The 15,461-nt window shown below is 48.0% G+C and overlaps 1 protein-coding gene and 1 long non-coding RNA gene across 2 annotated transcripts in view; one reads left to right on the top strand and one right to left on the bottom strand.

Moving 5' to 3' along the window:
* Positions 1–15,461, bottom strand: part of LOC135907290 (uncharacterized) — a 125,961-nt gene that overhangs the window by 34,074 nt on the left and 76,426 nt on the right. The window lies entirely within an intron of this gene.
* LOC135907287 (sodium-dependent proline transporter-like) lies at positions 10,254–13,215 on the top strand. The gene has a single exon (XM_065438976.1). It carries the CDS (start codon positions 10,287–10,289, stop codon positions 13,176–13,178), a length of 2,892 nt encoding a protein of 963 aa, XP_065295048.1. The 5' UTR covers positions 10,254–10,286; the 3' UTR covers positions 13,179–13,215.

The following is a 15,461-nucleotide window of genomic DNA, read 5'->3' on the forward strand; positions in this document are numbered from 1 at the left end:
CGCCGACGAAGCCGCCCGATCTGCACATGAAAGTGGTCAACAAGTCTTCATTCCGCTTTCGCGAAGAGACGCTGCGGCTGAGCTACGATTCATGTCCCGTGAGTGCACTTTGCCCCTGTGGGACTCCAATGTTTTCACAATGTGTCGGTTGCGTTCGTTGTCTCCGGACATACGGATGCACCTCCCACCTGGATTACCACGACGTGAACAGACCATGCTCTACCGTCTGTGGCTAGGCGTTGCTTTTACAAATGCCTATGCTTTCCTCATAGGAATGGCCAACAGCCCCACGTGCGACACATGTAACATCGACGAGACGCTCGCACACATTATCTGTGTCTGCCCGCGATACAGTGCTGAGAGGCAAGTGATGTGCAGAGTACTGGACCAGTTGGACAATCGTCCACTCTCAGAACTTAAAGCTTTAGGCCAATGCTCCGAAAGAACATCCGCGTTGAAGGTCTTACTCGCGCTAGTAAGGTTCTTGCGGTCTACGGGGCTTCACGACAGGCTCTAAGAATGCCGCCCCCTACCGCTCTGTAGTGTACGCGCTTAGCTCGTACTTGTCTCTCTTTCTTTCTATCTCCCCCTTCTACTCTGTTTCTCTTTTTATCCCTCTTAACCCTTGGCCCTGCGCAGGGTAGCCAACCGGAACTACCTCTGGTTAACCTCCCTGCCTTTCTCTGCATTATTTTCTCTGTCTCTCTCTCTGCTCTCGCAAATCACATTCAAGCGACGGACCCGTGCGTCTCCTTTGAACCCTAAGTAAGCGGTGAGAACACAGTGCCAGAAGCTATCAGCAGTCCGCACTTTTTGTCGGCATCACAAATCGCTTTCAACGTGTGGCCTGCATGGCGGTGCCATAAGAAGCCGCCGCCTGAGTACGTTTGGTCGCGGTTCATAGTGGTTCGACGCGGATGGATAAGGCGCTAAAGAGTGACAACGGCTTATGATGATCGCACAGTCATAGTGCGCCTGACGCCCGCACCTGCAGCACTTAGCTTGCCTCATCAATGCTCCTTGCGCCTCCATCCGCACCAGTTCGTGTCGCCGCAGCGCTGTCGTTTGCACTGGTCGAATCATGCTTCTTAACATTGATAATGACACCACACTGCGTGGAGATGAGGAAGTGGCGCAATGCTTACGCATATTTGGCCAACACCCACGGACGAGTTTCTGAGTGATGTTTTTCCTTTGTTTCTGTCCAGGATCTTTTGTAAGCTTTATAATGTGATGGGCACACTTTTGCCATGTGGTAAACCATATTTTTGTGTGTGTAGAAGTTTGTGACAATTGAAGCATTCTTCTAAGTAAGCGTTCTAATACGAGTACACTACCAAATAATGAATTCACAACAATAGGGCACTGTGAGGAGGGAGTGCAAGGAGGGCGGTTTGGTTATGCGATGAATGTGATACGGCTTTTTCGCCAACAAATAGGCAAGTGGGGTAGTTTTCAACACTGGTTGAAGACAAATTTAGAGAGAATAAGTTGGATGGTGAGAAATATAGCTTTTTTTTTCATGGGTAGAGTGAGCCCACCGAGATCTGGTGCGGCGCTTGTACTGCGTAAGTTTACTGCTTCATGTTTGCTCTCTCCTTGTGTGAATCATAGAGCCTTTGTCACAGATGTGTAAGACGTCTTCGCAATGAGGCGTAAACGTGCGTAAAAATTGCCGTTGCTCAAATGAATACTTAGAGATGATTCCACAAATATTTTTAACGTCAAACTTTAACTTCAATGTGCACTGAGTATGCAGACAAGGACTCACAACTATGGGCCGTCCAGCAGGCCCGGGGTGCGCTCGAGAAGCACAAGCCTCATGACCCACTAAAAACGGGCCCAACTGGGCTAGTGCAGAGTAGGGTATAACCCCGGGTCGACGCTTGGCCAGCGTCACGACGCGTTAAACCGTCGTTTGCCGGCACTTTAATCAAGTTATCCCTATCCTACTACGCACGCTTGAAACATTCCACGCTTATTACAAACAAAACGGGGCATAATTGGTATCAACATAAAACTGCTAGCCTGTCTAGTTATTTCAAAACTAGAGGATAGCTTTGTTAGATATTCAAAAAAAAAACACAGTAAAACAGGCGAAAAACGGGAGTTTACAATTTAGCTTCCTGTCACTATACACACTTAACATTCTGCAATCAGGTAATTAAAAACCACACGTAATCGCTCTTAACATGCACCCCATTCCATCTAAATATCAACAGGGCGAATGCTCGTTGTTCTATCAGAACCGTGACAAACATGCACGGGAGTAACGCTTTCGCTTCAATAAAGGCGTGCACTGACTCCTTCAGTACGAAACGCAGCCCCGCATCACGCTATTCGATTTCTCCCGTGCACTGTTCGGGCGGCAAACAGCCAATTGAGTTAAAGCAGTCTTTTAACTCGGCCAGTTCTTGTGAGTTTGCGCCAATCCACATGACGCAGGGATGCGCCCAGGCGTAACCTGGCGTCCTCGGTTGTTGCACATAACCGGGTGCTAACAGCTGCCGCTACGATAACATTGTTCCTAGAGTGACCTAGCGCTAGTATCAAATGCCACTGTTAACAGTTAGCTTTCTGGCACACAAATAATTCATTATCTGCGTGTAAACATGGCTAAGCCCTAACAGCACTAGTGGGGCTCGGAAATAGGGGCGAATAATTTTAACATTAACTAACTAACACGGTCGCTCTCCGTATGAGAACTGAGGGTGACCGCGTGTGTAACCCTGCAGTTTACAAGGATGACAGTACATTCTAGACGAAAACAATCATTCAGTGACGATTTATTGAAATATTATGGAGAAATGCGGTAGCCTTACGTCGTCCCTCTTCCAGGTACCGGTTTCATGATCTAAACCGTGTTCACCGCGTTGCAAAATGTTGTTCCTAATTGGCAGTGCCTCTGACTGCTGTGGACTGCAGTCAGCTGAAGCTCGCTCCTCGGAGTGTCGGGACGTGTGTCGAGTCACTTTCTGAACAAACAACACTTTGCAACATGGTGAACGCGAAATCCCATTTGCATGTGCTCTTCCAAGCACTCCCATCCTCTCTCTTCCTCTACGGCATGAGCAGCTTCCCACGCTTTACGCACATGCACATTTTTCTATATTGACACTCGTTATGATAGCGCAATATTATATGAATTCGCAACTTTCCTTTCACAGGTCAAAAAGGACAAAGTGGGAGCACTTGCTTTCTACGCAGCAGCTGATGACTGAACTGCCAAGAAAGTTCTGATTGCAGTGCCACTAGTTTTTGCGACCACCACTCGGGACACCTTTCTTCATCGGATCTGTGTAACTGAGGTGTATCTAAGTAACGCTTGTTTGCACTGCATCCTCAAAAGGCAAAAGCTCTGAACACCACTGAGGTGCTGTCGTTTCTCGCGAATATCATAGCGAATCTATCTTCGCAAAACCTACGCACTTTTCAGTACGTGGCTGCTGTGGCTCATGCCTTGCCGAAAAGCTCGCGTACGGGACAGTATTGATAGTATAACGAGCCGGCTCCTATATTGTCATCTGTACTACCTCTACATATCTGCAGTTAGATGGATCTCTTGCTTAGAGAATTGAGCAGCGAAATTACAAACGATATTGAAATATCCTCCCTATACCAAATAGACACCTTCGGCTGTATGAGTATTTAAAAGCAAATGTTTCAATTCCTTCTTGCCCGTGGTTTTGCGCATATGCTCAGTAGTTTTCTCTCGAAGTAAGCCATCATAGATATAGTACTATAGTAATTGGGCTAATCCCGGCGATTGCCCCATCTCCGGCCACGTCGGTCGCTCGTTGAGTTCTCCCCGCGCTACCGCGCAGGCACGCAATCGCAATGCAGCAAAGAGCAATTCAGAAGATGAGGAGCTTCATCTCACTTATTTAAGTGCTTCTTTAATGCTTCGGTATTCACACAGAATGGGCTGGAGTGCGTTTGGCAGGCATTCTCATATCATGAACAGCAGGTTGCCATTAACCCTCAAGAGAAAAGTGTATAACAGCTGTGTCTTACTAGTACTCACGTAGGGGGCAGAAACCTAGAGGCTTACAAAACGGTTCTAATTAAATTGACGACGACGCAACGAGCTATGGAAGGAAGAATGATGGACGTACCCTTAAAGGATAAGGATTTAGCAAATTGGGTGAGGGAACAAACGCGAGTGAATGACATCTTAGTTGAAATCAAGAAAAAAAAATGGGCATGGGCCGGACATGTAATGAGGAGGGAAGATAACCGATGGTCATTAAGGGTTACGGACTGGATTCCAAGGGAAGGGAAGCGTAGCAGGGGGCGGCAGAAAGTTAGGCGGGCGGATGACATTAAGACGTTTGCAGGGACAACATGGTCACAATCAGTACATGACCGGGGTAGTTGGAGAAGTATGGGAGAGGCCTTTGCCCTGCAGAGGGCGTAATCAGGCTGATGATGATGATGATGATGATACATATATTTGAACTTGTGCGTTGAGTACTTCTGTTTTTCTACCCGTATTTTCTTTGCTACTAGGATCAAACAATGGGAAAACTAATGGCCTTTGATTTATTAAACAGCTCATATTAGAGCGGTATTTTCTATAGAAATAAGTTTTATCGAAAGGGGAACTACCCTGGTGTCTATCCATTTCGCCACGCTGACGACAACCTTGATCGTCATCAATGTGTGTTTGTTGCTGTCAGTCCGCCTCTTCATTCCAGGTAGAGGCAGAAATGGGGTGGGAAAGGCAAAGCGGTTAATTGGAGGAGATTGTGGCCTGCTAGTCTACACTGGGGGAAGGGGAAGGAGAAACAAAGACGGAAAGAATAGCGTAGAGATAAAACAAGGACCAAGAAACACATTAAGAGCGAACCAATGCATTCTTCAAGAACGGGTGTAGCTTCGAGTGTTGGCGAATGTTGCTACACAATTTTTGTGAAACACACCTAGTCTTCAGCCCACGCGTCTGCACAAACTGGACTCTTATCTTCGACTTCGTCCTCCACCTGGACTGTCCCGACCCAAGGCCACAGTAATTGGATGACTGCGGCTTGGCCTCGGTTTCAGGAAATCCTTTGCTTCCGTGTGATGCTTTCATAAAGGAGGTACAGGCCGGACAGGCCGGACAGGCCGGTTTCCGGACAGGCCGCCATTGGAATATGAACCTGGCAACGTTTAACGCTAGAACGTTATCTAGTGAGGCGAGTCTAGCAGTGCTATTGGAGGAATTAGAGGGCAGTAAATGGGATATAATAGGGCTCAGTGAAGTTAGGAGGCCAAAAGAAGCATATACAGTGCTAAAAAGCGGGCACGTCCTGTGCTACCGGGGCTTAGCGGAGAGACGAGAACTAGGCGTCGGATTCCTGATTAATAAGAATATAGCTGGTAACATACAGGAATTCTATAGCATTAACGAGAGGGTGGCAGGTCTTGTTGTGAAACTTAATAAGAGATACAAAATGAAGATTGTACAGGTCTACGCCCCTACATCCAGTCATGATGACCAGGAAGTCGAAAGCTTCTATGAAGACGTGGAATTGGCGATGGGTAGAGTGAAAACAAAATACACCATACTAATGGGCGACTTTACTGCCAAGGTAGGCAAGAAGCAGGCTGGAGACAAGGCAGTAGGGGAATATGGCATAGGCACTAGGCATATCAGAGGAGAATTATTAGTAGAGTTCGCAGAACAGAACAGTATGAGGATAATGAATACCTTCTTCCGCAAGCGGGATAGCCGAAAGTGGACGTGGAGGAGCCCGAACGGCGAGACTAGAAATGAAATAGACTTCATACTCTGCGCTAACCCTGGCATCATACAAGATGTGGACGTGCTCGGCAAGGTGCGCTGCAGTGACCACAGGATGGTAAGAACTCGGATTAGCCTAGACCTGAGAAGGGAACGGAAGAAACTGGTACATAAGAAGCCGATCAATGAGTTAGCGGTAAGAGGGAAAATAGAGGAATTCCAGATCAAGCTACAGAATAGGTATTCGGCTTTAACTCAGGAAGAGGACCTTAGTGTTGAAGCAATGAATGACAATCTTGTGGGCATCATTAAGGAGTGTGCAATGGAAGTCGGTGGTAACTCCGTTAGACAGGATACCAGTAAACTATCGCAGGAGACGAAAGATCTGATCAAGAAACGCCAATGTATGCAAGCCTCTAACCCTACAGCTAGAATAGAACTGGCAGAACTTTCGAAGTTAATCAACAAGCGTAAGATAGCTGACATAAGGAAGAATAATATGGATAGAATTGAACATGCTCTCAGGAACGGAGGAAGCCTAAAAACAGTGAAGAAGAAACTAGGAATTGGCAAGAATCAGATGTATGCGTTAAGAGACAAAGCCGGCAATATCATTACAAATATGGATGAGATAGTTCAAGTGGCTGAGGAGTTTTATAGTGATTTATACAGTACCAGTGGCACCCACGACGATAATGGAAGAGAAAATAGTCTAGAGGAATTCGAAATCCCACAGGTAACGCCGGAAGAAGTAAAGAAAGCTTTGGGAGATATGCAAAGGGGGAAGGCAGCTGGGGAGGATCAGGTAACAGCAGATTTGTTGAAGGATTGTGGGCAGATTGTTCTAGAGAAACTGGCCACCCTGTATACGCAATGCTTCATTTCGCAAGAGGAAGAGAAATTGTGCGCTCTCTGAGAGAAATGACGTCATCATGTGGCGGTGAAAGTACCTGCGTACTATCCGAGAACTTCGAACGGAAGAATGGTACGTGCGAGAGCCGATCCATTTGATGCCTTTTGCAGCTTGTAGATGAATAAGCGGAGTTTTATTATTCCCCGAGCAACCTATCCCAAGAAAACATTGTTCTCGAGACGTGGAATCGCAGTCAACGCGCCGTCACGTTCAGCACAATACTCTTCAGTGAGGACACTGTAGCGTAAAACCTTTCGGTGCTCGCGATCCAAGTAAACTCAAGCATTTTCGCTTACCAGTTCTGCGCATGCATTACTTCAGCGGACCACACATTTAGGCTGAAGCTACAAACGCTGCTGCCTTTACAGCTGCACGTCGGGCGTCATTGCATTTCGAAAGTAGCTATGCCGCTCAGGGCACCCACTTGGCCAGCGTTCTTATGATGCATTAGACGATATGCCTTGGTTGTTGAGTAACACGAACAAGTGGGCCCTGCGCATTGTTCGATCATATTAGCTGAACAGTGCCAATTGTCTCATTGCTCCTCCTATCTTGCGAAATTGCTGTATTTGTATCTGATGACATACTTCAATTAGTGTTTCTTGGTTGTGTGTTCTTGCAGAACAATATACCACCTTGACGAAACTTGAGGCAATGACGGCCATACAAAGGCGAAAGTATGGGAGGCCTTGAGCGTCACCACATAGGAAGATGCTTTTCGGCAAGGTTTGACAACAGTGCCTTGCGCATCGAACAGCGAAGGTAGCAGGCTCACCCTGTTGCACGCCAGTAGCAAGGATCGCTTCTTATATGCTACGTGCCTGTTTTCCAGAGCAGCGAATGGAACTGCTGAGTACCACAAGGAAATGGATGGTTCACTGAACAGCTTTTGCCTAACATCAAACAGCGCAGTGTTATATTAATGAACAATGCCCCTTACGATGGCGTTCGCCTCGAGAAAGTTCGAACGTCGTCAACACGAGAGGGTGACATTCAGTCTTAGCTCACACTGAAGAACATTGCATTTTGCCAGGACCAATTAAAGGCAAAGTTATTGGAGCTAGTGAATCAACAGAAAGAAGATGTTTTCCGCCTATCGCATGGGTGTTGTCCGAAAGGCTGCCGGTCACGACGTCGTGAGGCATCTTCCATATAATTACCGGGTCAAATCTGTCGAGTTGATATGGCGCCATGTGAAAGGTCACGTCGCTGCTAACAATACTGCATTCACCCTTGCCGGCATCGAAAAATTGTTGCATGACAGCACCAATCATGTGGCGGTATACAAGTGGCTTCGGGCGTACGCTCATGTTAAAAAAATCGAAGAGGAATTTCGCTAACGCAAGCCTCAACCAGCTTCTAATTTCACTCGGATAGGATTCGAGCAGCAAGAGTGATGAGAGTGGCAGTGACATGAGCGCAGCGCAAGAGCTCACGAGAATGTGAAAATTGGCGCAGAAGCCATCGCAAGAACGTGTAGTGTAGTTGTGCAAATGTCATGCGCTTTTACTAATTCCGCGGCATTATAACCGTTTAATTCTGATGTCTAACGTCTCAAAGACACAATATCATACGGCGCGGTGTAGTTCTGAATTCAGAATTTTACACCGGCCTGTGTTACTTAACGTAAGCCTAAATATAAGTGTATTCGCGCTTCTCCATTTTGCACACAGAGAAGTGTGCCAAAATCCTTTGCTTTGGAAAGAAAATTTGTTTTCATAAAGGGGTTTCTAGAGTGCTTTGCAACGAAACTTCACATGGAATGTCGATGCGCTCCATTTGCAACAGTGCTTATATCTTTGTAGGGTAGTTCGTTTTCGGGTAAAACCCGATTTTACCCGATTCTTTCACCCCGAACGTGTTCCTAAAATATCGGGTAAAACCCGATTTTTCCCGATTTCTGAAACAACTGTGCCCACGGAATTGCTGTGCCTCCAGTTGGCGGCCAGGCAGGAGGCGGCCAAAGCAGCCGATAGACAGACAATCGTTGACTGCAGGCCCCGTGGCGCAGCAGGCCCCAGGCCCCGCAGGCACGCCCCAGGCCTCGTGGTTCCAGAAGCGGCTGCTGAGTCAGTCGTTTGATGACTACCGACCTCTCTTTAATTCCGTGATGGACGATGTAGGCTCGCTTCGCGAGGAGTTCAACCAGTACTTGCTGTAAGGAAGCCCCACAAATGAAGGTGTTGAAGTGATGGACTTTTGGAACGACGCAACTGTGCGTTACCCAACGCTAGCAAATGCAGCGTTATCATTGTTGTGCCTAGCTAATGGCAGCTGTGACGTTGAGCGAACGTTCTCTCTGCTAAGGTACCTGCAGAGACCAGACAGGTCTCGTATGGAAACCGAGATGTTGCGCATGCAGATGATTATGTATGTTAATAATAATAATAATATTTGGGGTTTGACGTGCCAAAACCACTTTCTCATTATGAGGCACGCCGTAGTGGAGGACTCCGGAAATTTTGACCACCTGGGGTTCTTTAACGTGCACCTAAATCTAAGCGCACGGGTGTTTTCGCATTTCGCCCCCATCGAAATGCGGCCGCCGTGGCCGGGATACGATCCCGCGACCTCGTGCTCAGCAGCCCAACACCATCGCCACTGAGCAACCACGGCGGGTGCTTTTATGTATGTTAATAAGGACGTGTAGAACGTCGATGACCAGCCCTCGTGAATAAAATGTTTCTTTTCTCAAAACTGACCATTGCCTCTCACTGCGAGTAATAATTAATTGCCAAAGAAACGCCAAATTTTGCAATATTTTCTTGAAAGCAGCCCAATATGTAGCCCTAATTGTTACCCACTGGTTAGAGCAAATCGAATAAATTATTAGTTTGCAAATTTAACCCGATAAAACCCGAATTGCGGAATTTTTCCACGAAAAACCCGATTTCTCCCCTATTATCAAGCCTAAAAATAACGCCCGATTTTTCCCCCCCAAATTCGAAAAAATATAAAACCCGAAAACGAATAACCCTATATATATATATATATATATATATATATATATATATATATATATATATATATATATATATATATATATATATATATATATCGTGGGGTTTTGGGCACTCGCAATAGCTGTGTCACGCCCATTGCGTTTCGTTTTCAAGAGCTCCATGCCCTCTCCAGCCTGCCTGGGCGGAACGGCAGTGGGTCATAAAGTACTGTCACCCGGCCGTCATCGCGCTCACGGGAAGGTGAAAGAGCTTCACCCATGGGGCGGTTTTTTGGCGCAGTTCGGGCCCTGCTTGCAAGCGCTCCGGGAACGCATGCACGCGCAAGATGGGGCTCAGAGACCAGTCCGGGGCGTCGGAAGATGCGTACGTGTTCTTCTCTGCCGGCCTTGGCCCCTTTATCCGCCGCCAGCCGGTGGTTTCTTCGGCTCGCAGGGGTGCCAGCCTCGGCGGGTGCCTTGCCCCTCATGCTCTTGCCCCTCAACCGCAGCGAACAAGCCTATTCAGATTCGCTACTCTCACCGTAAATAAGTTCAGAGACCAAAATAATTGCCGGTTTCTCTAATGATTATCTATTGACCACAAGAGACACTGGTTCACACTGGAACCGGCCAACAAGTGGCTTGGCGGAAGCAGCTGTAGAGGTAGAAGAAGAAGAAGAAGAAGCTTGTGCTTCGAGGCGGTCGCAATGAGCGCCGCGGATCGCCGCCGCTACCAGAGCCGCACTCAGCAGTTCCTCACGTTCGCCGCCGTCATCGCGAGCAAGAACGGCATCTTCACTCTGCCTCGACTCCTCTTCATACATGGTGGAGCCCCGTTCGTGATCGCCTACACGACGCTTACGGTGAGCGTGGTGATCCCGGTGATGCAACTGGAGAGCGTGCTCGGCCAGTTCACGGGCGCCGGAAACATCGGAATCTTCGACACTGTGCCGGGCATGCGGGGTCTGGGCCACACGATGACCTTCTACTTCACGCTCGGCATGACCATGTTCGTGACCGAGTGCTCCTACTCGACCGTGTTCCTGGCCAGCTTATTCCGGTCTACTCTGCCGTGGGCTGACTGCAGCCACTACCGGCCATCGGACTCGTGCTACGAGCTCCAGAGAAAAATGGTGCTTTGTAGCAGCGTGCAGGAACACATAGTTCAGCGCTACCGGCACTCGCGCGAGACACAGGGAATGCCGGTGACGAACGGCACTACAACGGTGCTCGTCCCCGAGTCCGCCTGCAACTTCAACGACTGCGCCAACGGCACGCAGAGCGCTACGCGTCTCTTCTTCGACTCCAAAGTCCTCCGGCTCTTGACAGACGACCGCAACGTGATTCACCCGCAGATAGCCATCACGATGGCGGTTCTCTGGCTGCTAGTCTTCGCTGCCACCAGGAATGGCCTGCAAAATGCCGAGTACGCAGTGTACGTTATCGCTTCCGTGACCATCACTACGCTGACGCTGATGCTCGTGAATTCTTTGGCACTAAAATGCAGCGATCGCGGAATAAATCTCTTAGTTAGGGCTCCGCTGTCAGGCGTCGTCAGCTACGAACTTTGGCGGGATGCGCTGAAGGTGGCGATAAGCAACATCGGCATTTTCAGTGGTGGTTTCCTGAGCACTGCGCGATTCAATATATTCAAGACCAAGATAGGAACATTTTCAACCGTCGTAGCTCTAATGCAACTGACATCGACGCTACTCTACGGACTCCTCTTCTACGCGCACGTTGGCTTTCTGTCTTCTGCTAAGGAGACGGACATAGAGCGCATCTTGCAAAGTGATGATATTGAACACGTGGTAATGCCCGAGACCCTCACAATTTTGGATACGACGCGGTTTTGGTGCACAGTGTACTTCACCTGGTTGTTAGCCAATGCCGTGGGGTACATGATGATAGGTCCTGAAGTGGTCCTCGAAGCGATCGTGTTTGAATTTCCAGGATTTGCAAAGTTTCGTAACGAGCTCCGCCTAGCTGCCTGCTTGTGCTTTTACGTTCTCGGACTTTGTCTAACCACCACCTCTGGACCATACATAATCAAGCTGCTCGTGCCTAATATTGAGGTCATTGCGGTGCTGTCTCTTTTGTTAGAAGTACTGGTCATTGTGCGAATTTACGGTATTCACCGTGTCATGGTGGACTATCAGACAATGACGGGTAACTACCCGAACCTAATGACGCGATTATCTTGGACCTTCGGAGTGCCTCTTCAACTAACCATGCTGCTGGCGATCGAAGTAATGGAGCCGTCTCCCGAAGGGTACAGGGGCGTTCACTTTAGTTACTTAGCGAAGCTGTTCGGAATCTGGATCATCGTCGTCGCAGTCAGTTTCATTCCTGCGTACCTCTTCGCCCTTCTCACGACCCACCCGTGGGAGAAGATCATGGCGCCAGCAATGACATGGCTGCCCGATGACAAAGCGGCCACAAGCGAGTACCGAGCTCTGCTGCGAGAATGCGACTACGCGTCGAGAAAGGGTGCCCTGCCTGACGAGCCGAGTGTAGCCACAAGTGGCCAGGTTAGCGTCGCTGCTGGAGTGAGTCGCGGCGACACGGTGACCGTGGCGGAGACAATAGACCCGCGCGAGATGGCGGGCACCACGGAGCGGTCGGTCTCGTTCGCCCCCGACGTGATAACGACGCCCCGTTACAGCGAGAACTTCAACGAGCTCCTCGAGCAGCAGTTTGGACTCCGCTCTTCCAGGGCACCGTCCCGAGATGCGACCTCTGAACCAGGCTTTCTGGACGATGCTTCTTCAACCATTGAGATTAAGGTGCCCGGTTACGAAAGAAACATCGACACCGTGCCAGCATCGGTGTTTGCCAAGGAAGACGTCGAAGAGATTCAAAGGATTATCGACAATGTCGACACCGCGCTTTGTACTCTCTCCCCAGAAGATGCCGCCTTTGCGGAGAAAATAGCCCTGGGCAACGGTGAATCTGCAAAGCGCGCTGCTGAGTCATCGCTAGCGAGCAAAAGAGAGGCAGACAGAGAGGAGAGTTGCGATGCTGCTGCGGCGCTTGCGCTGCCTCCGCGAGAAGGTGACGCCAAGCTTGCGAAGGACGCCGTAACGAAAAGCGACAGAAAACAAAGTGCGGGACCGCTTCCACCAGCTGCTCCGCTGCATCACGTGGAATTTGACGTCAAGCCGGCAAGCACCGCTGGTACAGCAGGTAAAATGAACAGCAGGCAAGGTCTTGTTGCCTCCCCTGAAACCCCAACGCTTTTCGCGCAGCCGAATGAAGGTGGCGTAAAAACTCCCGAGGAGCAGGCTGCGCATTCCGGCATCGAAAGTCAGTCATCCAGTGCAAAGCCCGCACAGCATTCGATGAGCAAGGAACGGTCCGGGCCGAATAGAAAGAAGAATAAGCGGTCGTCGCCTTCACGATCACCAAACAAGAGGGGCTCAAAACAACTGTCGAAGTCTAAGAAATCCGCCAGCAGGAAGCGCAAGTCGTTAGGGTCGGAAAGCGCTGACGTCTATCAGGGTAAAGACAGTGTTGAGTACAGCTCGAAGGACAGCGCTAAAGACAGCGCTATGGCAAGCCCTAGTAAGGTCGGCTCTAAGGGAAGCCCCACACCATAAATAAAGGCGGCCACAACTAACTGCGGCTAAAATTTCATTGCTCAGTCTTAGTTACTACCCATGTGACATGGAAGTACGTAATACACCGTTTCCACCGCATGCATTTGAATACTCGAACGAGCCTGCTTTATTCTCGAAGCTACGTATAGGTGCAATAATCATTGTACACTCCTGTTTCATTTTTCTAATGAAATAATTATTCATACTAGTTGACGCACAAAGGTTTTCTTGGATATTTGGTCTGTTTGTTTGTAGTGACAACCACGGGCTGTGCGGAGATTTACACTTACGGCGGAACATTGCAATGAAAAAGTTAGCTTTTTTACGTTTAACATGTAGGTTATCTTATCGGCACAAGCTTTATGCACACTGTGCGTTGAAATCAGCCTATAGAGTGACGCAGACTTAGCAGGCACCCTGGCAATGCGCTAATAAGCTCCGCTGCAACGCCAGAAAAGGACGGGGGTCGCAGTTCATTCTATAAAATGCCCTAGTGTACATTAGATATTGCAAATAAATAAAAATCATTTTATATTCTGATGCTACCTGGATTTGGGGTTGTTAATGGTGTTTTGCATAACGTATACTATATATATATATATATATATATATATATATATATATATATATATATATATCCTTATTAGGGATTTTAGTTTTCTTTTCGAGATAGGAGAAAATGATGACGAAGGGGGCTATTAAGTGCTCGGTTGGCCCTTCGGTGATAGAACGCTTCATTTCTAAAAGCAGAGAACATAATATATTTTTCTTTATCAAGCTATCTTTATCAGTCTTGAACAACCCTCTGGGTTTGGCAAAAAAAAAAAGGAAAACGCAGTCCGTGGATAGCATACGCTGCTGCGAACATCTCTTCCGTAGAGCTCACAAGGGGAGCGCGAAGCCACCTATTTATCAAGCACTATTTTCAGACAAGGCCTTCTCCTCACCTGTTTCTCCTCCACACCTCACCTCCTCAGCGTGGCTTGCATAAGTAGTCATATGTGAGGTTCACGCATAAACGGCCGCTGCAGTCTGATAGCTGAGAGCAATAAAGAAGGGTCTTGATATCAGTGTGCTTCTTGCTACTGTCACTGCGTATATTCATTGACGCAGCTTAATGAGCACGCTGAAGTAAGTTAAAATCTGCTTTTGAATTCCGATAAGATTTACGTAGTTTCGGAAGAAGTAGACTATCATTTGCGCCGCTCCAACGCTGAAGCCCGCGTAGGAATTAAACTTTGCTCAGCGTGCTTGTCGGTGTCGTAGCCATTGGGAGCCACTAATTTCGATTAGATTTGAAGCTTCGATTACCCTCGAACAATGCAAATCTTAAGGTTAAGCCACACGTAAGCTGACCAGCACACGCGCGACCACTGGCCACTCCTGGCTTGGCAGACATCCGTTTGTATTCAGTCACTGGCAGCGCTTAAAAATGCGCAAGTTGGATGCGGCTACTATCCGTCAATCAAGCTGGTTCAGGACATAGCCGGTCCCCACCTCTTAGCACATGAGTGCGAGCGCGCACTCCAGCCTGGGGATCATTTTTAAGCTTTACAAAATTTTTAAAATGGCATGTCGTAGGTAGGACAGTTCGTGTCCCTGAGCTCCAATATTCGAAGAGGCAGACATTACTAGGAGGACAAATGAAAACACATATTCAACTAATTTTCGAAAATTCAAATTAATTAGTTTACGGCGCATATCACAAGCTGCAAATTGTAGCCGGCGAGCTTGCAAGACAGATCCACTTGACATGAATTTCCAGGATTACACCAGTTGGGAGATATTATTTCCTAAAATGTTGGACGGAATATTTGGGCGTTCCAGGTGATGTTTTCCTTGGAGGCATCAAAGATTGTTTTGTTAGAAAAGTAAATAGAACAACAATACATTTCTACGGAGAGTTTCATGGCGCACAGCTCCAAACTGATGCCATTGTGGAAATCATTCCAAGTCGATACGCCTTGCAAACTCACCGGCTACAAATCGCTAATAGTCTGTGTGCCGTAATTCTCAGCGCAATCAATAATTATGAGTTTAGAATTTTCGTGCAAGTAATGTCCACCCCTTTTAAGAATCCAGCTCAAGGAGTAGAATTAGGCTATCTGCAACAGACGATTTGTAAAAAAATTAATTCGTAAAACTTTGAAATGATCAGTCCGTATGCAGTTTCGTGTAGCTGGCGGTCTGATGCTCAGCGCAAATACCACGTCCGCCTCTGGGTGCTCGCTTGCTCAAGCGCACTGCTGCACGAAGCAGGCAACCGCGTTTAGAAAACAGCGG

This window comes from Dermacentor albipictus, chromosome 7 (assembly GCF_038994185.2).
Source record: "Dermacentor albipictus isolate Rhodes 1998 colony chromosome 7, USDA_Dalb.pri_finalv2, whole genome shotgun sequence".
In the NCBI taxonomy this organism is placed as follows: Eukaryota; Metazoa; Arthropoda; class Arachnida; order Ixodida; family Ixodidae; genus Dermacentor; species Dermacentor albipictus.